At 44.0% G+C, this 21,335-nt stretch overlaps 1 protein-coding gene across 1 annotated transcript in view; it reads left to right on the forward strand.

Moving 5' to 3' along the window:
- TMEFF2 (transmembrane protein with EGF like and two follistatin like domains 2) overlaps window positions 1-21,335 on the forward strand; it is a 136,304-nt gene that overhangs the window by 103,193 nt on the left and 11,776 nt on the right. The window contains exon 8 of the mRNA XM_035899118.1: window positions 104-163. Within this exon, the coding sequence (XP_035755011.1) occupies window positions 104-163 (60 nt within the window). The remainder of the gene's footprint in view (window positions 1-103; window positions 164-21,335) is intronic.

Below are 21,335 nucleotides of genomic sequence, written 5' to 3' on the forward strand. Positions count from 1 at the left end.
GCATGCAAGTGAAGTTACGTTTGCCTGGGCACTGGCTGCTGGGGCATAGTCTGTATCAAATACAGGCTGCCCAAGCAACCCGGCATATTTCTTTTCTACACAGATAATACCACAACAACTACAAAATCAGAAGATGGGCATTACGCAAGAACAGATTATGCAGGTACGGTTCCTATTCTGTGAGAATCGCAATTCGCAGGAACTGTGTAAGTCTCTTTTCTCCTCCGTTTGCTAAGGTGAGGTGTCCTCATCTTCTAGTGTGGTTTTCTTGGTTCCCTTTAAGAAAACACTGTCTTCGCATTACTCTTTCTTTTCCTAAAACCTCCCTTTCTTCTTAATAAATGGGCTTCTCCCATTTTTGTCAATGTACAGATATTCTGACCATAAAACACCTGTTCTGACGGTGGAAGTATTGTAAACTACTTGCCAGACTTAGGAGGCATTATCGAAAATATGGAATCAGTGCTCTAGATTATGCATAGTTTTGTCATGATATACAGGTTTAAGAAAGTGAAAATCCAGAGCATAGCATAGCACAGCTGTGATACCATGAAACGGTGCCATAATAGATAATATCACCTGTCAGTGTTTAACTATGAAGTTAATAAGGTTCTTAACATTTTTTTTAAAATGATAAATGGTTTTAATTTATTTAGAAGCTACAATAAAATATAATGCCTGAATAGCTTTATATGGTGTTTGAAATTAAAAACATGTAAATACTGGCAAGGTTTGGGAGACATTTTTTACACCCTTTGCCTGGGAGGATTGATTTAGGAATTGAATGTGTGTGTGCACGCACACATGCATGCAAATATTCACAGCTCGCACTGAGAATTCAAGCCTCTGGGAAGGTATTGTGGAAATGGGTCAGGTGATGCATTCATTGCTTAAATTTGTGATATTTTTGTGGTTGGAAAGTATTTAGAGAGAGTAGGTGCAGGTCGCTGGGTTTACCTGAGCGGCTTGCTGCATGGCTTAGGTGAAATCCAGCTGATGGTTTCACAAGTCTTAACATTTCTTACTGGGAGAGTCCTCTGGCATTAGTTAATTTGGCTGGTCATCTCTTGCGACGGCGCTTTGTACGTGACCTCCCTGTGTTAATAGGGTACCCAGCCGTTAGAAATTATTGTTCTGTTCCCTACTTAGAAATGGTGCGTGATGATTCAAGCACAGAGCTATGGATAAATGATGTCTCGGTGAGGCAGAGGAGTGCTAGGTGTCGAGGGTGGCTGTGGCACGAAGCAGCGAGGGTAGAAATTTCTATGGAAAGTAAATGCTGGAATTAATTTCCAAAAGATTGAAGATGAGCCATGGTCCAGATATTTCCTACTGCCAAGGAGCCCTTCCATGGGTGAAGAGAGAGTCATGCAAAGAGAGAAAAGTCTTCAGTCTCTTTCCCCCAAACCCTTGATTCCTCTCAGCTTTTTTCTGGGAGGCAGCAGTCAGTTTTCTTACAAGGCTGGAAGGCCTGAGGTCATATCCTGTGGTGTGCAGGAGATACGGCCAAGTAGGCCAAAATGATTTATTTTAAGTTAGAAATAAGGGCAAGTAATACTGTTGTGTTAAATCCTTTATCTTCCTTGCTGGAGAGCTGCGGGGAGCACTGGCATCCCCAAGTCAATATGAAGGCCTGCAGCCCCTTTTTAAACGTTGTGCAACCTGTCCTGCTCTGCTACTGTCTGGTGGTTCAGCTTTAGGATGGCAGCGACCCACATCACCTAGAGAGGAGACAGCATGTTTAAGCATGAAGCAACTGCGTTGTAACAAGAAGGGAGGAAAGGCAGGCTGAAGATTAGGGAGGAGGAGGGGGAGGTCACAGCAATGACAAGAGAAAGCCAAGTCACAGGTCACAGAGGAAGAGGCGCACAGAAGGCACCTTCAGCTCAAGTGGGCAGGAGGAAGGGAACAGCTCTTGCTTAGGAGAGAGATGATATTTTAGCCCACGTGTGAGAGGAGAGGTGGTGGGTAGTTGAGAACTGATTGCAGCAGAACGTCGGGGGTTGGCAGTCGAGCAGGGAACGCAGAAGGAAACTGGGTTACTGGGCAGGGAGGAGGGCAGAGCTGGGGCACGGAGGAGTGGGTCTGTCTGTAGTGGAGATGGCCTCCGAGTGCTGAGAGGTCAGAAGGAGTTCGGGAACATGGTCCAGCGGGAGGTGACAGGAGCCTGTGGAAAGGAGACCCCTCCCTAGAGACGTGGGAGGGATGAAGACATCCTGAATGAGCTGTGAGGTCCAGTATGTACCTCTTCGGCACAGAAAGACACCATCATTGCACCTTAGCAAGCAGCTCCTCAAGCCTTCTGGTATGACACAGGCCCCAATGGGCTTCTTGAGGGCAGTGACTCTGTCCCCTGGGTGGGTCTCATCAGGTACCATCTATTGATTTAACCTGAACCACAGTCGATTGCGCCAGCTGATGTCATCTTTTTGTGCTCCTAACTATTATTCTTACTTAAATTTTTCATTTTTACATATGGTGACAGCATGTAGGGTAGAAGTTGCAAGTTCGTGCAGGGCAATCCACATGTCTCCAGTGTCCCCAGACGTTTGTGGAATAACCCTGCTGGCATACCCTAGGGAAAAGGGACCGCTGTATCCAAAAGCTGTAACAACTCCAGCCTTTCGGAAATAGTTGGTGAAAAAGAAGAAAGCAGTATAAAACTAAGGCTCGGTGAATATTCAGGCTTCAGTGTTAGACAGGCAGGAAGCTCCATGCCGTCCTCATGTTCTTTCAAGTGCAGAAACATTTGATGATGGCTATTATAGGAATGTGATATGTGCTACTTTTTTCCCACCTTCATGTCTCCTCAGAAGGGAAATGCTGCCCTGTCCATGGGGAGCTTTGTGTGAAAAAGCAGCAGTTCCTCAGTCGTTGTGCCTCTGAAGCAATTTCCCCAAGCCTGTGCCTTTCCAGAAAATACCTTTGTTCTCTGCCATTTAATGGCACTAAAGATCGCCGAGACCATGAGCACTACATGCTTTTAAAAACACTGACTCGTATGGACTGACTTTCCCAGGGGAGAAAATAGCAGTGGGCATAATTGATGTTGTCAATTATGCTAATGCAGCAGTGCCAAATGCTCTTTGCGGAGACTGTGGTAGCTGAGTGGTGCGGGTTTTTCCATAAACACCCCCGCACGCTCAGTGTGGGGTCCCAGGAATGCAGCAGCTTTGCGAACAACCACAAGTCCCAACACCCAGCTGATTTTTTTCATATTGAACTATTCAAACTGTCTGTTCAATCAGTGTCTTTGCTCCCTCCTCCTGTTCTTTCAAGCCCATTGATCCTTGCAAATAAGGAACAAATCTTTCAGTTTGCAAAACCGAGAGTGCTCGTTCCTTTGGAAAATAAATCTTTGCATTAAGTTTACATTGCCTTGGTTTTTTAAGGGCTCTTACTTTACACAGGCAAGATTTCCTCTAGCACTGGAAATGCCCGACTAATGTCAGAGACACCCGAAAAGCAGTGTCCTCTTTTTCAGCAAAGCAGACATAGGGACGGTGTGGCCCTTCTCTGATGGTGTCCACCTCTCCAGGTTCACCAGTCCACTCTTGCCTTGGCTGCATGTGCAATGCATGTCAGCACAGAGTCTGTACGCGCGCATGTTTGCATCTCTCTGTGCAATTCTGGCCTCTCATTTTTCTGAAACCCCAAAGTATTTATCAGAGTTGGGGAGGATTTTCACTCTTCTCAACAAATGGCAGATTGTTGATGTTGATGAAGTTTGTGAAATAAGATTTGGGTTTAGTCAATAAAAGAATGGGTGGAATTTTTCCCTCAAATCCAATAGAAACACATTTTATCTTGCAATTTCCGTGAAAGAGCATTTTAAAACATTTTAAGTGCAATGTATGTTTTGGAATGTAGTGTCTGAGCTGGAAGTCCTGTGATTGATGTTTTCTTGAATTTCCCCATTATATGCGTAAATAAGTTGGCTGTTTCGGTGGCATTTTTGCATTCAGAGTCTAGGCAATCAAGGAGTTTTCATCTTGTTTATTCATTTGCCTATTTATTTTTATTCTTCAATATTTATATTCCCTTCTTAAGATCTGGATATTAGCAATTATCCCCCTAACTGATTTTATCCTTTCTCATTATCAAATTACAGAGATTTTTTTCAAGCCATTTTGAGCACTATAAAGAATAAGTCACTATGGATGAGCCATATTTCAATGTTATATATTCATGAAAATTGTCAGCGAAGACACTGACAAATTTGATAGACCTATTCAATAATATCATCTTCCAGGCCAGACAAACCTCCCTATATGAGCATTGATTAGATCAAGTCTCAGCAGCTGAACGCCAGCAGTGCAAGTGAAGCTGACAGAAAGGGGAAGAAGGCATTTTCAGCCTTGATAGTCTCCTTTGGTGAAAAATGCGCCTCTGCAAATGGTCAGTTTGAGCCATATGTTTGGGTTCCTCGGCGGCAGTAAACCCTCCCTTGGCAGCTGCCTTCTGCAGCTTTGGCTAGTCCAGGGGCTCTCTTGCAGGCAGTGCCGTGGCCCCTCTCGCTGATGCTGTTGCTGTGCCAGGGAAACACTAACGAGCACAAAACGCTGCACGTCTGCTCATGGCTGCTCTGTTCCCCGCTCTCCCCTCTGGTTTCCCATGGGAGTTCAGATCTACGCGACAGCCTTGGATCTTTTTCAGACCACTTTCTGGCACTGGAGCCTTCCTGGCACTACCGGAGGTGCTTGGGCAAGTAATCCAACAGATGGCTGTGTTGCCCAAGCAAACGGAATGCTCCACCAAAAAGGGGAAATTCCATCTGTGTCAACACATCATCTTGCCTTGGCTGGGCCAAGGCTGTGGGATGAAGGCCATGGGAGCCACCACAGATTCCCTACTCTAAGGATAAAGAAGAGTCTTGGACTCTTCAGATAGTCTCTTCAAAAGTCCAAGAGTCTTGGAATCCAAAATAAATACAATGTAATGTTTACGTTTGAGAAAACTGTCCTAAAACTTTACCAAAAACCCGCCACTTTGCATCATTAACCTCTAATCTCTTTGAACGGGAGAACAAGCCGTGCCTATCAAAGAAAATGTGGAGAACTGGCAGCGCTGTACTGACCCAGCGCATATGAGAAGCACTGGGGTGTGCTGCATCCCTTTCTTCACAAGCTCAATACAGAGCCCACCAAATTCATTCACCGTTGTCTTTATTGTCTGTAATAGGCCTGGAGAGGGGCCAGGAATCAGAAGAGCAGCACTGGATTTCTACAGAGAGTGACTATTTTTAATTTTTCTTTTCCCCCAAGAGTAAAATATGAGAACTTCAGACTAGATTCCCTCTCCGGATTATAACGTTTTCAAAGTAGGTTAAGTTTTGAGTGTAAACCACTTGACATTGTCCCTTTAAATTAAATTTTGTGTCTGCTACCATGTCAGCCATTTCCTAAACTGGTGACAAATAATAAAGCCCCAGAGCTTAGCTATGGGATATAAACTACCAGGCAGTTGTGCTCTGCCTTTGTGAACCAGGCTTTCCTTTCTTCTTAATGGAATTAGCAAGTGAGACATAGAGCTGAGCACCGTGCATCCATCACAGCTAGAGAGAAACCATTTCTCATCTGCAGCTTTGTAGAAATGCTGGGGAAATTGCATCCTTGCATATGCAGATTTGCTTGGCTTTCGATTCCGGAGACTCCAAGTCAGAGGTTGTCACACTAAACAAATAGATTATTTAGGAAGCGTTCCTGCTTTTCCATCAAATCACTTAAAAATTGAAAAAAAAACCCCACATTTTAATATTTTGACAGCTGTGTGGCAGCGTGAATGCTGCCTGGCTGCGGCCTCTGCCTGCGCTCACACACAGAGGCACGCACACTCCTGGCGTTTGGGAGTACAAGAATAATACAGTTGATACATTTCTTAAAAAATGTGAAGCTTTCAAACGTTGCTGCGATTGTTAGTTGCATTTACAAGTGCAAGGTTTTATAAAGATACATGTATGTTTTATGCAGAGTGAAAGTCCACAAAAGGTGACGGATGAGCTCTACAAACCAAAGAAGAAAAACCAGTAAAGATTGTATTTCAAGCCATACAGTTTAGGGGTTTGGGGCCTGTGTCTTGAGGAAAGCAATAAGAGCATCTCCCTTCAGGAGATGTGACCATATTAGGCCCCATTTGCCCGAATCATAGGATGTTTTGGGTTGGAAGGGACCCCTAGAGGTCATCTAATCCAAGCCCCCTGCAGTGAGCAGGGACACCGCTAACTAGATCAGGTTGCTCAGAGCCCCATCCAGCCTGTCCTTGAATGTTTCCAGGGACGGGCCTCCACTACCCTCTTGGGCAACCCGTTCCAGTGTTTCACTACCCTCATTGTAAAGAATTTCTTCCTTATATCCAGTCTAAACCTACCCTGTTTTAGTTTAAAACCATTACCCCTTGTCCTGTCACAGCTGGCCCTGCTAAAAAGATTTTCCCCGTCTTTCCTATAGGCCCCTTTTAAGTACTGGAGTGTTGTTTAAGATGTCTGATCATACAGAAATGTAGATGTCCACAAACAGCTGAAGTCTGGGGCAACATAAACTCAAGGTGATGTAAGAACAGAGCCGATCTCCGCTTATAAGACAATTTCCTAATAAAGGCAGATGGAGAAGGCATTTTCATCTTGGTTTGCCTACCTAATCCAGAGGTTCCTGAGGGAAAAGTTTTCAAAAAGTAGAACAGAGGAAATGTCTCAGCTCATTGCGTGGAACCTGGAGGTTTCCAAAATCAAGCTCAAATTTTCCATCACAGAAAGTAGTGTAGCGTTCACTCCAGGATAATAACTGTGTGTAGCTTAGTTTAAGTTATGCAGTACTATAAAACACAGATAAGAAAACCATTCCGGTTCTGGGGTTCTGAGTGATTTTCAAAGGTGAGAGAGAGATCACCATACTCTGATAGCACGGTGGTCTCCAGCCCTTCCGCTGCCTTGCAGCTCTTCCACTGTTGTTGATATCCAGAAGCAAATTTAAGAAGTAGAGATAGAGGCCAACTGGTAGGTTAATAAATCTTACTGTCAGCTACTTCTGAGCTGAAGTCTGCATAGTCAGCAGTGTCAGTCCCAGCTACTCACTTGGCCCCCAAACCTTCACTTGTCCTGGGTGGTTTTGTAAATGAAAAAATGCAGCTGCTACTTTTTGTAATTTAACTCCTGGTTTTCAAAAGGTGGAATGCGGAAAGTCCCACTCCAGCATTTTTCTGTGTCATCGGGAGGACCAGACGCTTTCTTCTAAAATATGAAAAACTGGGGCATTAATGCAATTTTCTAGCAGTGGGTGCTGCAGCATAGGCTATGCTAAATGTTTTTCTTCTATAGAACATTCTCAGTCCTGCTAGGCTCCATCTTACTAAAATCTGTGTAATTTTTGTTGGAAGAGGAGATGGACACACTGAGGCAGAGGTCACGTAGGAGCCTCGCAAACGAGTCCCATGCCAGGGAGGGAGCTGCAGCACTCTGGAGCGCTGCGCCATGTGATTTAACAGCACTTACTCCTAACAGTCTTTTCCTGAGGAGCATGCAAAATGAAAACAGGCTTATGGAGATTTTAAAAACAAGCAATAGGGAGAGAGAAATATTGCTCATTTAATCTGCCAGCCTCTAGAGAATACCTCACTTTTTATGAGAGTTCTCCTTTAACTTTGAATCTCATCTACTAAGCTTGGTAAAATGTGCCTTGGGTTTTTTTTTTGGATTTCTGTTTTTTTGTGGTTTTATAATGAGAGAAATTATGCCTTTTCATTACTTACGATTTCCCGGTGTCATGCTCACGGAACCTGTAATTGTTAGCATTAAAACTTAAATTAGGTCTCAGGTGAACTGCTAGACATCTCTTTACCTAGACTGATGTAGCTCAAGGAAAAAGAGCGTTTCCATTTGCACCTTTAAAGCTTAGCCCTTAATTTAGTCACTAATGAATGTGAATCAAAAGTTGCAGAATTCGTTTGTGCTTTCTTCCCATAATAAACAAATTCAGTGATGTGAGTGAGTTATAATGTCCAGGCAAAGAGCCTGATCTGTAGGAAATAAATAAACAGGCAAAGCAAGTACCAACTTGTAACACTGATACTTGCAGGGGCAACCTAAAAAATACAAAGTCAGACCAAGCTGTTTTACTGTTGGCTGATCCCTGAAACATTTAAGTCCTGGAAATGAATTCAGGTGTCAAGATTTAGGGTGAGGGTGGAGTTTGTAATGCAAGTATATTTTTCCACCTGGGGTTTACATCAGAACTGTGCGAAATTCATAAAGCTTGCTTTAAACACTGGCTCCCACTTCTGCTTCCCCAAGACTGTGTACCTTGCTGGTTGTTTTTTTCCCTTGTGGTATCATGTAAGCAGTCCTCTACAACATTTTGCTCTGTTAAAGGTTATGGATAAAAACAGAAATTGTATGTGCAATGGAGATGAGCAGACCTGAGTTGAGGTAGGTGTTCCTACAGATTCTTCAGTTTACGTCTCAGGCCATAAACACATCATGTATCATTTACATATGTTTTGTCTTATTTGGAGCATAGCAAATCCATCTTCCTGAGCAAATGGATCCTCCACTCAGTATCTGTGTTTTGATCAGAAGAATGAATAAGCTCAAAGGGAGGCAGAGCTTGCAGAAAAAAGATGCTTTTCCTGCGCTTTTCACATAAAAATGTGATCCCTAAAACTCAACACAACTTGAATTGTGCCTGATTTCTCAAGTTGTCTTTAACCAGATATCTTCTTTCTAAATAGAACCTCTGATGGCAAGGGATACCCAGAAGAAATGAATGCAGGAAGGGACCCTTGGAAAAACCCTTTCATGGTTTGCAGTCATGCGAGTTATTATGCTCTAGTTAAAGCCACTCCCGGATTTTGTTTTTCCCGACCTTTGTTTTCAGAGTTTTATGGAAATGAAGATCCAGCAACATGATCTACAACCGCTGTTCAGCTGCCGTGAACACATGGAATATGCACCATAATATTTGGCCCCGCAGAGCATGCATGCTCCGCCATTGTGAAAGGATTTACAGTAATCAAAAAAAGGTCATTCTATATCTGACTAATTCACATTGTGACACCTAGTTAATACTGTATCTTTGCCACTTCTTAGATGAGATACCCCTCACTTGCAGGCCCCTCCTTTGAGATACAACAGCATTAAATAACAGGGCTCTATATTAACTCCATCTAACAATGCACGAAGAGTCTGGCCATGAAGTGGCTTTCACAGATCTGTACTTAAGTTTACTGCAGACAACCCCAAACTCACTTCATATCAGAAGTCACAGGGAAGCTTAGATTCTTCTCCCTTCGGGGTCTAGAAAAAATGTGCAGCCAGGTTCTTCTGTTAGGACCAAGGAAGGCGTGTAGGTACAGTCTGAGGCGTACCGTGACACAGGGTGGTGGCACGCATGACTCTTCTGACACTCTGCTACGATGTCTGGGTTTTACCCTGTGTCAGCTGTGATCCTGTTTTAGGTATTGGTCTGTAATTCCTACCACTTCATCCACATGCCAGGAAGATGGTAGATACCAACTGCCTTTGGCCTTTTGACATCTTGGTGAAGGCATTTCCCTCTTGATAGCATCTTCTTTCCCTTCTCAACCCGCCTGCCTCCCCTACAAGAAAGGAAAGTAGAAAAAGTATTTGAGACAAGACTCTGTCAATCTTCCTCAAGGAATAGGCTGGGAAAACTCTTGTCTGGATTTGGGTAGGCATTTCGCTCACCGTTGGTTCCACCCTCCCTCTGGGCTCCAGGCGCTTTGATTAGCTCAGGAGTTGTCCTTGAAGGATGCTGTTCAAGATGGTGCATAGCAGCTGTTTGCCATCCACGACACTAGTTTGAATTAGTTAATGGATATTAAGGAATACGACAGTGTATTTTTATGCCTAGCAGCTCTATTTTAGGCCTAGCTTCTGTAAATCTGCTATTCGGAATTAGAGAGCCTTCCCAAGGATGACAGTTAACACTATAATGAGATGCTAGAATATCCGTTTTCAGGAAACATCAACATTTAAATATTTGTGTTTGATCTAGTTTGAAATGTAAAAAAAATTTATTTTGAAATATTCATAGAACTGAATTTCTTCAGAATTTTGTTTCATGGGATGTTTTGGCATTCTTTATGAAATGTTAGATATCAAAATATCATGAGATGAAAGCACATGACAGTTGTAATAAGTTGTGTAGTAAGGAAAGTTACTACTTAGAACTGACTGAAACATCTTCTTTTCTAGAATGAGTATCATCATGTCAAATTACAGTACAAACACGAGATAATTTGATCATTTAGACACGTGAAATGGTAACCTGAGCCTTAAGATAACAAAGGCTTTCACCTAGACTCAGGAAATATAAAAACATCTGGTAGAATGAAAAGAATACAGTTGGGGAAGAAAAGAAGGAGCTGGCGTATTTATTTTTAATAGACCTTCAGAATTAGACTACATGGAGACAAGTAGCAATTTTTGCCAAGTTTAATAGACTTGAGTAAAGAAAGCAAAGACAGACCAATATCTTGCCGCATCATTTTCACTTTGCTGATGGTTCCACTTCTTTTCATTGAGCACAACTGCTAAAACCCGTATCTTGCACTGATTGTTTGAGCAATGCGACATACCCGTTCTTTCTGGATTTCTTAACATTTAGCGTATTGGGCACTGAAACCACTGGTGACAGAAGATTGTTACTTAAGAAACATGGAAATGGTTTATAGGCTGGAGGAAATGCTGTGGGAGATGCAGCATTTTGAATATCAGCTAAACCTTCTCCGCTGCTTCTTCCCGCAGAAGCATTTCTCTGCATTTTGGGAGACACACATCTGTACCACCGAGCAAGTGGAAGCACTCTTAAAAACTCAGATTTGAGATGCAGCATTTACCTGCCTAGCAAGGTGACTTCTGACACACTTGGGCTGTCATTTTACCATGAACCCATGAGCATTAAGTTAACGTGAAACTCTCCTCCCATAAATGCAACAGCTGTAGACGAACCATGCTATTACGGAACCAGTGGCAGTGCATTTCAGAATGTTACCAGCACTGAATCGAAATGCACTTCTTTGCCTACTGCTGCTATCACCAGCCTCAGCCATTTTAGACAGCATTGCATAATGGCAAAATATTTTTCAGGAGGAAAAAAAAAAAACAAATTAAAACCCTCCCTATGGTTTTAATCTCCCTCTTTTATTTTGTCTATGGCTTAAAGCTGTGTCAGGTGTACATCAAAAGCACCCCCTCCCCAGGGTATTTCATTTACAATTTCATTTGATAATGGAAGTGTACTTCCATCTCGCTAGGATGGGAAAGGATTAAATAAAAAATACTGTTCTAAAATCTAGTAGCGTAAGTCTAGCCTGTCTCTGTGCTCTGCAAATGAAGTAGCCACGGAAGGGCTTGTTATTAGTCTATAATATCAAAACTGATAAACTATTAGTGTTTTGTCAGGCATAATATATGCTAAACATTTTCCTCTGCAGATTGCCTCAACAGGAACTGTGACCGTTTTTAGACACATCTGGCACTGCGGATTTTTTTCCATCCTGCATTTCAGTGATTTAAAGGGCCTTGGCTGGGCAGAAGGATGTCAGCTGTTTGGTTTAAAATACTGTTATAAGAGTGAATAAGATTTAAAGAGGCAGTAGGTAAAATTCAGGCCTCGCTGAAGCTAGTGGGAGAATGGCCATTGAGTTTAATGGCTTCGTGATTTCTCTACACCTTTTTCATCCATTTTTATTCTTAGTAAATTTTCCATTTCCCGAAATTGCCCTTCCTTTTCCATTCAGCTTCTCCCACTTTGAATATTAGCTCTAGGAGTGAGCGCTGAGGTAAAATATTGAACCCTTTATTTACACAAATGCCATCTCTACAGCTCACTTTGTGGCATTTCTATAAGACAATAATAATAATGGGTGCGGGCGTATAAGAACAGTAAATGCAGGTATTCATTTATAAAAAAAATGTTCTTAATAGACTTTTCTGGCTGTGCTTCAAAGCAGGCTGTGTGACCAGTGATGAATCTTGGGACCTCTGTGATGTAGGGAAGCAATTCTGCTCTTTATGGAAAGAAATAGCAGGGCAAGGTCTGCGCATGCGTTTTGTCCTGCCACACCAAAATACATCAGCATGTAGAGGCAGGGGGAGCCACAGGGTCTGAAGAGAAGAGTTTGATGGGAGATGGACATCAGAAGGCAACCAGAGCCCATCTGTGGTGGCTTATTTCAGGAGGCAGGGTCTGAGCTGGGTCCAGGGAGAAGTCACTTCAAGGACATTGTGCTTCTGGAAGAGTTTGCAGTCGTCAGACAAGGAGAGGTGACAGCTCCATACCAGTGTCTTCAGTGCGATGTGCACCATGGAGGGGTCTCTTTTGGCTCCTGAGGCTACTGATAGGCACAAAGTACATTCTGCAGGGTTGGGTGGTCTCCTCTCCGCATCTCAGAGACCAGTGATTGCCTGATAGACCTTTGGCATTTGAGTAGTAGACAAAAAGCTTGAATTTGTACGGCAGGATTGCGCCCTTTTGTTGCAAAACCAAGAACATGCAGAGGTTTTGGCTTTGTCCTGCCATTGTACAGTTTCATGACAGATGGGAAACATAGTGTATCTTTGGTGAAGTGTGTGAACAAATACAGCAAGTTTTGCTGGAGTGGCATTTTATATTGTTTCACCATTTTCTCCTACACTTAAAATCGAGAATAGTAAGAGATGTCTTTCCAGCTTCAGGCATGGGAAAGGAAACACACTGAACTCCTGATCACCGAGCAGGAATTTTTAACATATACTCCACTAAAAACTGATCCTCTGAGCAGCCACAAAAGAGTTTAACAATAGAACTGGGCAGATACAGAAAGCAAAGTTGTAGGCTGTGTGGACTCATTACCATCACAGTTTTACAACGCAGCACTCAGGGGAGACAGGTGAGTAAAAAGAGAGGCAAACTGAGCAGGATTCCTCCCTCAGCCAGGGCTTGGCTTTGTACGGAGGAATGACCACAGTTTTGCAACATGCAAAATTGTGTTTATTTTTCTGAATAGCCTGAACAAAAGCAGTGAAAAGCATGGCTGAAACAATGCTTTTAGCCAACACTGGGCATATCTCTGAGCAGTCGTGGGCCATTTAGGGTCATGTTCTGGTAGCTAAAATAACCAAGGTTTGCACAAGGGATTTGCCAGGCATGTCATGATGCAAGAAGCATCCAAAATACCATATATAGGAGTTAACGTATTTTTATTTCAGTCTCCTATTTTCTTACACACACTTCCCCCAAATTCTGCAGCTCTTCTTCAGTTTCCTGGAAGAATTCTCTCGGGCAGCATGTTTTTACAAGCACAGATGCTCCATTGGAAAAAAAGGAGGGAAGGGAGCCAAATGGGTGTCACACTCCAGCTTGGCAGCACCTTACTGACAGGCGCCCCCAGAAAAAAAGGGAAAAAAAAAAAAAGTCTGTTTTTAGTAATCAAAACTGAATATAAAATTAGTGCAAAACTAGGGCTGTGAAACCTTCAGGTTGTCAAAAGGACTGAAGGAAACGCCTTGTGGCCAAAATGACGTCCCTGACCTACTTGTCCGCGCTGTCACGTACCTGGGTAACCTTTCCGTCTCCGTGCTTTCCGTCAAACCTCTCTGACAGTTTTACCATTCCTACTTGCTTTCAGTTGTAATTTTTTGAGTTTGTGTGAAGTGTGCAACCAAGAAGTGAATTCTCATAACATCGTGATGGCAGGCCTAAAAATAAGTCCGAGACCTTTTCGAATACTGCTTCTTGCCATCCATTGATCTCCGCAGAAAACGATCCATTCAGACCTGAGCTCCTATTGGAAATTAGGGGACAGCCTGGTAATTGGATTAGGGTGCGCTTTTATTTGCAGCAGTTTCTCCAAACGAAGCTGTTTTGTTTCATTGATCACCTGCCTGATCTTTCTGCCAGTAAAAGCCACTCACATAGCTGAAGAGACAGGGCAAGGATTGTTGGAAAACGCAGCTTCGTGGTACATAAGTTGCGCCTGTTCCTCCAAATATAGGCAGATGAATACAGATGGTAAGCGCATCTCCATGCAAACATGGAAACGCGCTTTCTTAATCCACAGTTAAATCACTTACAAGCCATTTTTATCAATGTAGTCCTTAAAAAGTGGAAGAGCCACGAGTTGCATCAATACTTACATTCCTGCCAGCCACCTGCAAAGGTGCCAAAGAGGGGCTAATTTCAGGACACTTGGATTGCATGTGTGAGTTGGAGACCTTTGGAGTCTGCATTATTGTAGGGATTGGAGGAGAGAGGGAAAAAGTGAGTTTGAGCCCCACATTTCCAGAGATGGCTTGGAAATGCTAAATTAAATTTACGGAGTGTGCCCTGAAGGAACACACCAGGCTTGAGCATGAGTTAGCCTGGTGGCAATTGCAAGGCCATGACTTGGGGCACTATGATGCCCTGTTTTACTAGTCCTCCAGAACAAATCTGCACCAAAATCATTGTCTGTAACTCTTATCCAGTCTATCATTTTCTCCCATCAGAACCATGCTGTGTATTTTATCCCACTGGGCTTATGAAATAAGCCCTCAGACAGTTTAATTCCTGTGTAGTCCCTCAGAGCCATAGAGCAGCTGCAGCGGGTCACAGCCTGCCCTCGTGCGAGGCATGTGCCGGCCCAGCCACGCAGAGTCCCACCGGGCACTGAGAGCTCTTGCACCCTGTTCTCCCATTTCATCGTCTCCACAGAGGACAAGGTACGTCCTAGGCGGTCAGAGCTGCACGGCAACCAGAATCCTCTTTCTCTGGATGGGTACCAAAGGCACAGCCCTCCCCAAGCCCCCTCCCCACACCCACGGCTGGGAGATGGCAAACATCGTTAGTCATGCGACTGTCCCCCGGGGCGATGCCAGCCAAACGATCTTGCTCCCTCCACATATCAATATTCTTGACACCCGTCTTAAAACTCAGGTCATGCATATCCATCTACTTTTGGAAAAGTGTCAGAAGGGTACAAATATCCCTTCACTATTTTTAGGGCTGTATCAAAAGTATTTATCAGCTTTCTGGCACCTCACCCCATTTGTCATTTTTGATGCTATCTACCAGTCGGCAGGGGAGGAGGATGAAGTCCTTTAGAAATGCAGTGGCAGACGGGTGAAACTCCGTAAGTTATGACCGCAGTGATGGTTAAAAGCAGCTCCCCGGGGGTTGTTGTGCCTGCTGTCACAGTCGGGAAGCGCCTGTTGCCGTCCCCCAACAGCAGGTGGAGCAGGGGCTCGAGGGGGCGGCTTGTCCTCACCCTGGCGTTTGCCCACCCACAGGGAAGCAGGGATGTGGAGGAGGTCTGCTCGCAGCCATGGAGCCGGGCTGAGCTATGAGAGAGGGGGACAGCTGATGTCTGGTGACTCCGCCATCCTCTCTGCATGCCATCAGCACTCCCACACCGCCTGGTGATGCTGAAAGACCGCTTCCTTCAGCTTACACCCTTGGCTGCGTGTCGTGGCACAAATGCATACGAGGATGGGGCTCAATCTGTATATTATACATAATTTATACTACTCGTGCTAGGTGGTACGTGAGAGGTGTTGAGATTCTTGTTTTTCCGTAGACACGTTGCCAACGGGAAGCTCTTCCAGCTCCTCCATAACACGTACCTCGAGGCCCGCATTGGGCGGCTCTTTAATGTGCAGGTAACGTGTTCATCCGCCTCATGCCAGAAAATGGGGATGTTTTCCTAGCACTGTTGGTTTTTAGAAGGCAATGTATTCAGGTTGAAACTTTGCCCACATACCATCTGCTTCAGCCTTATCTTTCTATGACAAGAAGGCTGAATATATAATGTCCACTTGGCTTCCCCGGCGTTACATAAGGTTGTGGTTTCGCGTTAGGTTTGCAGTTTCGGAGCTCCCCAGCAGCTCTCACAACAAGCTCCTGCTCTTGTTTTCAAGTGAAAGAGCAGTGACAAAAATCGATACCATCTTCATAGCTATAATGAATGTCACCCACAGCCTTTTTTAGGATGACCACAAGCTTCCATCATATGTCTGAGGCCTATTTGCAAATATTGATTTGTACTGCAGGATTATCTGTAGCCATTTCATATGAAATCTTAAGGTCTTGCAGTTTTGCTCTCCGTGCTCGGTGTGATGTCAAAAGTACAGCTATAAATCAACAGACCTACCCACAGACACTATTGATAGCCAAGGTTGCCACGTTATGAAAATGAGGTGTTTCAGGGTTTTTTTAAGCTTCTTAAGGAGGATGGTTCTCAGAAAGCTCTAACTGAGTGAAAGCACTCCTATGGAGGCGCAGCAGACTCTGTTTACTCGAAGGGGAAAAAAAAAGTGGAACCTTCATATGCAAATGTATGGCATTTAGAAATGTCATATAGCTGCATCTACATATAAATAAGCCACTCTCTGAGTGCTGCACTAGCAAGGCTGCTTTGATATAGAAATTGCATAGTAGCACACAAAGCAGAAACAGCAGGACACCTCTCGGTCAAGTTTGGGGAGTTTTGTTCCTTAATCACCACTTAACTAAGTTAACTAATATTGCTTGCTGCCTATTAGTCCAGGACCAGTTGTGAATAGCTGCTGTTTGGTTTTGCTGCTAGGGAGACACGTGTGTTTGTATGTGCTGCATGGGGCTGTGCAGTAGGGACGCTGGTCTGGCTCCTGTGCCCCAGAAGACAGAGCCAAACTTACAGATGCTCTCTGTGTCAGCATCCCTCCTAGCCTCCCTCGTTCTGTTGATCCATGCCTGCTTACTCTGAAGGAGACACGATTTGGTCATATAAGGAAGCATCTTCTGCTGCTAGCATCCTCATACTGGGCTGGTATATCCATCTCTCTTTAATTTGGTATTAAAGAGTAAAATTACAACTCTCAGACATACTTTTTCAGAGGGGAGAACATAAGAGAGGAGCCTTGGTCCAGTTCCCACTGTCCATTTTTGACCACCTCCAGCACTGGCACTAACGATTAGCTCGAGGAGAGGCGGATGGGAGGGAAAGCGAGCTGTCGGCCGAGCTGTTGGGAGGGATTTCTCACAGGGGGGTGACACCCGCTCCACCCGTGCCGTGCCACGTGTGATGGATACAGCATTCACCCCTCTGCCTTCAGGCACGCAGCCTAATTGGAGGGAACCTCACATATCTCTAAACTGACACCAACTTTTTTTCAACACAGAATTACAATAATAATAAGGTTAACTCATCCTCTAAGGGCTCTGTCATGAGCTGCCTAAGGAGATCATACGCAAGGAGAAAAACTATGACTTTATTCCTTTACATGGCTGGTTTCTGAAGGGGGAGGAAGCCGCTCCCACGGGGCTGGTGGCGTCTCTTAGACAGGAGGATATGAATGCAGGGAACATCAGCAGCATGGCAAAAACAAAGACTAGCTGAGCTAGCACAAAGAGGGATTTAATCTATTCTAGGAATGGGGTTAACACAGATTTATTCAATCCTGGCACAAAAGAAGGAAGCACAAACTGTAAGGGCCCCTGTACCCAGGGCTTTGATAAATCCACAGTACGGCCCCACATCATTAAATCACATCCATAGCAATGATCGCAGGCCTCGAGACTGGCCCCCTGCAGTGGCAGTCTCAAAGAGCTCCGTCTGTGTAGTTTAGCCATAAAAGTATTGAGAGGTGACTTGGTGACAGCTAACACCGAGATGATACAGGGAGCTGAAGACCTTTCCAGTTTACTGGACTGGAAAGCAGGCTCCGTGAAGCTGCCGAAGGAGGAGGTCAGTGCGTCACCTCTTGATGTCCTCAAATCACGGGTGGAGGCACTTGCGCAGCATCTGCTTCAAACAGCAGCGACCACTGCTTTTACCAGCGGCCTCGGTGGGGGTCAGCGGATGAAATGTGATGGGGGGAAAGTGGAGGAGGTCGGCCAAGGTGAGACAGCAGCCTGCTTTACCTCCCTGAATGAAACGCTTACCCCAGAGAGGAGTTGTGTCTAATGCGAGCACCCGAACACTGGGAAAATGCTGGTTGGGAGCAACACGTTAGCCCACATAGTGTTTTTTTCTTTTCTCTTTCAGTTTGGCTAATATTGCTGGGTGCTCCTGTTCAGACGTGCGAGCAATGGTTGCTAGCATGTACTTGTATCGCTGTGCTATTTTGGGGTTGTATTGCACCTTGTATTGCAGTAGCTACCTCGTGGCACCTACTCGTGTGTGTAGGAGCCTTGGCTGCGAGGGGTCTATACAGTCTATAGGGTAAGGCATCTGTGCCTAGCCAGTGAATGGAGGTGGACTGTGGCCACTGAAAAAACAAATGAGGGTTAAAAGAAAAAAAGGTCGTGTTCGGTTTTCAGTAGACAAATGGTCTTTTTATGTAGAGGCAAATGATTAACAAGTTGCCTAATTTCAAGCAGTCTTTTCAAATAAGGAAGATACATTCGCAGATGATGCAAATAAAAGTGCTTCTCAATTTCAAAAGTTCAGAGATAGCTTTAACATATATAGTGTAGCTCACATATATATGCTGACAAGCTGAAAGTATTTTGTTCTCCATTTGAACATCTGGGGATTATTAGTGCCTTAATTCATTGGTTTCTATTATTAATTATGGCAGCAGGCTGAATAATTATGATACATTGCTGCAAAAGACAGAGCACAATATTTTTTTTTCCAAGTGCACTAGGACATCTTGCCATCATCTCAAACATAAAAAGCACCAGATTATTTTTAAAAAGGAAAGTGGATGTTAGCTTATTCCAGGGAACTCATTTGCATAGGGACATTTAAAATTAATAAATTACTGTGTTGAGCAAGCCTATTTTGTGCCTGAGAAAAGAAGCGAATGTAATTTAATTCACAAAGTTCCATTTCTTTTTTTTTCTTCTTGGTAAAGTAGCTAATATGGGGATGGTATTTTTTGTGCAGTTTCTGTAGAAAGATTGGCTTGAAGTTTGTACTTGGAGCGGCTGCAGGATGAATTTAGGCGAGGGCTGCAGCATAGTGGTGCCAGACGTTTTCAGCTGACATTTGGTGTCTCACTTTCCACTAGCTCTCAGGGAGAGTGGGCCGGTGAGCTCCCCCTTGAGTGGCAGCAAGCAATTCCTCCCGAATTCTCACGCCAACGCCCACCCAAACAGTGATTCTCAGGCAAGTTGCTTGTGCACATTTTCTTCATTGTAAAGAGATGCTCTATAGTCGTAAGATCAAGAGTGAGGTTTTAAAGGTTTTAAAGGAAGGCAACATACTGTGTCAAGATAATTAATAGGTCAGAGCTGAGCAGCTGTTAATGACGAGGTATGGCTGTGGTGGTGGACGGCAGCGTGGCTGCTGGCAGCTTTGTCAAGGGCAGGGTGTCTGGAGCCGTTGAGCAAAGACTCAGGAGAAATCTCTTTTCTCTCATCAGAGCCGGGTCTGAGCTGGGATTTACCAGCACATTTCTTCATTACGAGTAGGTAGGAAGGAAGCCTGCTTAAGGACTTCATCCTCATAAGTTGCTGTGGGACCTCAATTCTTGTTAGATGCTATTAGAGAGGGGGAAGTACCAGAAAACCTGCTAAAGCAATTCTGCACTTTCAGAGGGAGCGACACCATTACCACCCCGTTCCTCCTGACTTTGCAGAGGGATCTTCAAACCTCTGCAGATGCTGCAAAGATTGCTGGGCTGATGAAGTTCCCCCTTCCCCCAAAAGAGCAGCAGTTGCTGACTCTGTGAAGATTGCAGATGAGTAACCTAGGCTGTCCCTAGGCTCATCCACAGGATTTGGAGTCCCACCCCTAGTCAATCATTGAAGCTCTTCCACAAAACTCAGGGCATCCTCCACCTTTGCTCCACAGGTTGAGACACTCTGGACCTTTGTTTTGATCTCTCATAAGAATTGCTGCACCACATCTCTATCATGTAGAGCAGAAGAACTTTGTTAAGTAAATTCCCCATGCTATGCTCCACATCGTATCTTTGGGAGAGCTGCCGAGGAGGTAAAAGGAGCAGGGGGGACAAGCATTGAGAAGGTTAAGGACATCCGTTTGACCCAAGAATCCCTTTCCCCTTTCATACATCCTCTGAAAATGTGATGTGCAAGGAGTCACTGCCTCAATATCAGAGAGACCTTTTGGCTGCAAATCTGGCTGACCTCAGCAGTATTAAAAGATTAAATTATTATGTAAATCAGTTCTCCTTAACCACTGTTTCCAATGAGATAGGTGTCAAAATAGTTTTCGCTGCACATCGTTCACCATCCCATCCCTTATTTGATGAAATATATGTATATTGGCAGGACCTCCCTCCGTCCAGTGATGACTGTACACAAGGTATTAACACTGTACGTGAGCCAATACTTTCTCATATGGGCAGTTATGATTTCCATAAGCTCCAACATTACATGCTGTACAACACTGAAAACGCTAACGTGCGAATTTACAGGCAGTGGCCCTCTACGTTGCTTGCCTGAAATCACCTAGCAAGTCTCACTGATTCATACGTAAAGAACGACAGAATTATCAGCCCTGCAGAACTGATTGTTAAGTGCCTGGCAGTCAATTTTTGGACATAAGAATCCTATTTTTGCTTAGATTTTTATCTAATTTCTCCAAAGTGGATTGCAGGAACTTATGTCTGGGAAGAATTTTCTGGGCACTCCAGGCAGTACTTCATATAATCCTCATCAAGGGCACTAATGGATTTATTCGTTTGTCAGCGGAGCTACTCCACATGTTCAGTTGTGGAACAGAAGCTCCGTGTGAGCTCAGATGGGAGCTGGGGACCAGTGAGGGCCGCCCAGAGAAGAATCTGGCTGCGTTGTTCTCATCACTTGCAGAGTCAGGTCCTGCAACCACGTAGCCTGTTTCGGCTTTTGAATTTCAGCCTTCACCGAGATTTTTACCTGAGAATCCTAATAGTGCACATTCAGCTTCCAAAAACTTTGAAGTAAAGGCATAGCTAAACCAGAAATTAAAATAAAAATAATACAAAATATGTTTGAAATAATTCTTCCGCTGCTTCTTAACAGAGGATAGGAACAGCCATAGGTTAAGGAATTTAGACAAGATGGCTTTAAATAATTTATTTAACATTTCAGATGATAATCCATCAGCAAAAGCAAGATCACCGAGCGGGTGGTTAGTCACACAGGATAACTTTTCAGGATCCAATTTGCTACCCCAGCGAAATAGCTCATCATCTCGGCAGCTCCCTGCCATCCACAGAAAGGTTGGAGAGCAAGTGTTCAACGGGGAGACTTCTAGTAAGCAAGATGATAAGCTGTTTCAGTCTACACAAAGTAGCATCTGGCCTCAGTGCATTTAAAAATAATCTGTTGTGACTAGTATATCTTATACGATAGGCTATCATGTCATGTTCTGGCACTAACAAAAGATGTGAACAATATGAAATGTCATGTTAGGCTAAAGATGCAAAAAAT

Source organism: Egretta garzetta, unplaced genomic scaffold (assembly GCF_000687185.1).
Source record: "Egretta garzetta isolate BGI_Z169 unplaced genomic scaffold, ASM68718v1 scaffold297, whole genome shotgun sequence".
Taxonomy (NCBI): domain Eukaryota; kingdom Metazoa; phylum Chordata; class Aves; order Pelecaniformes; family Ardeidae; genus Egretta; species Egretta garzetta.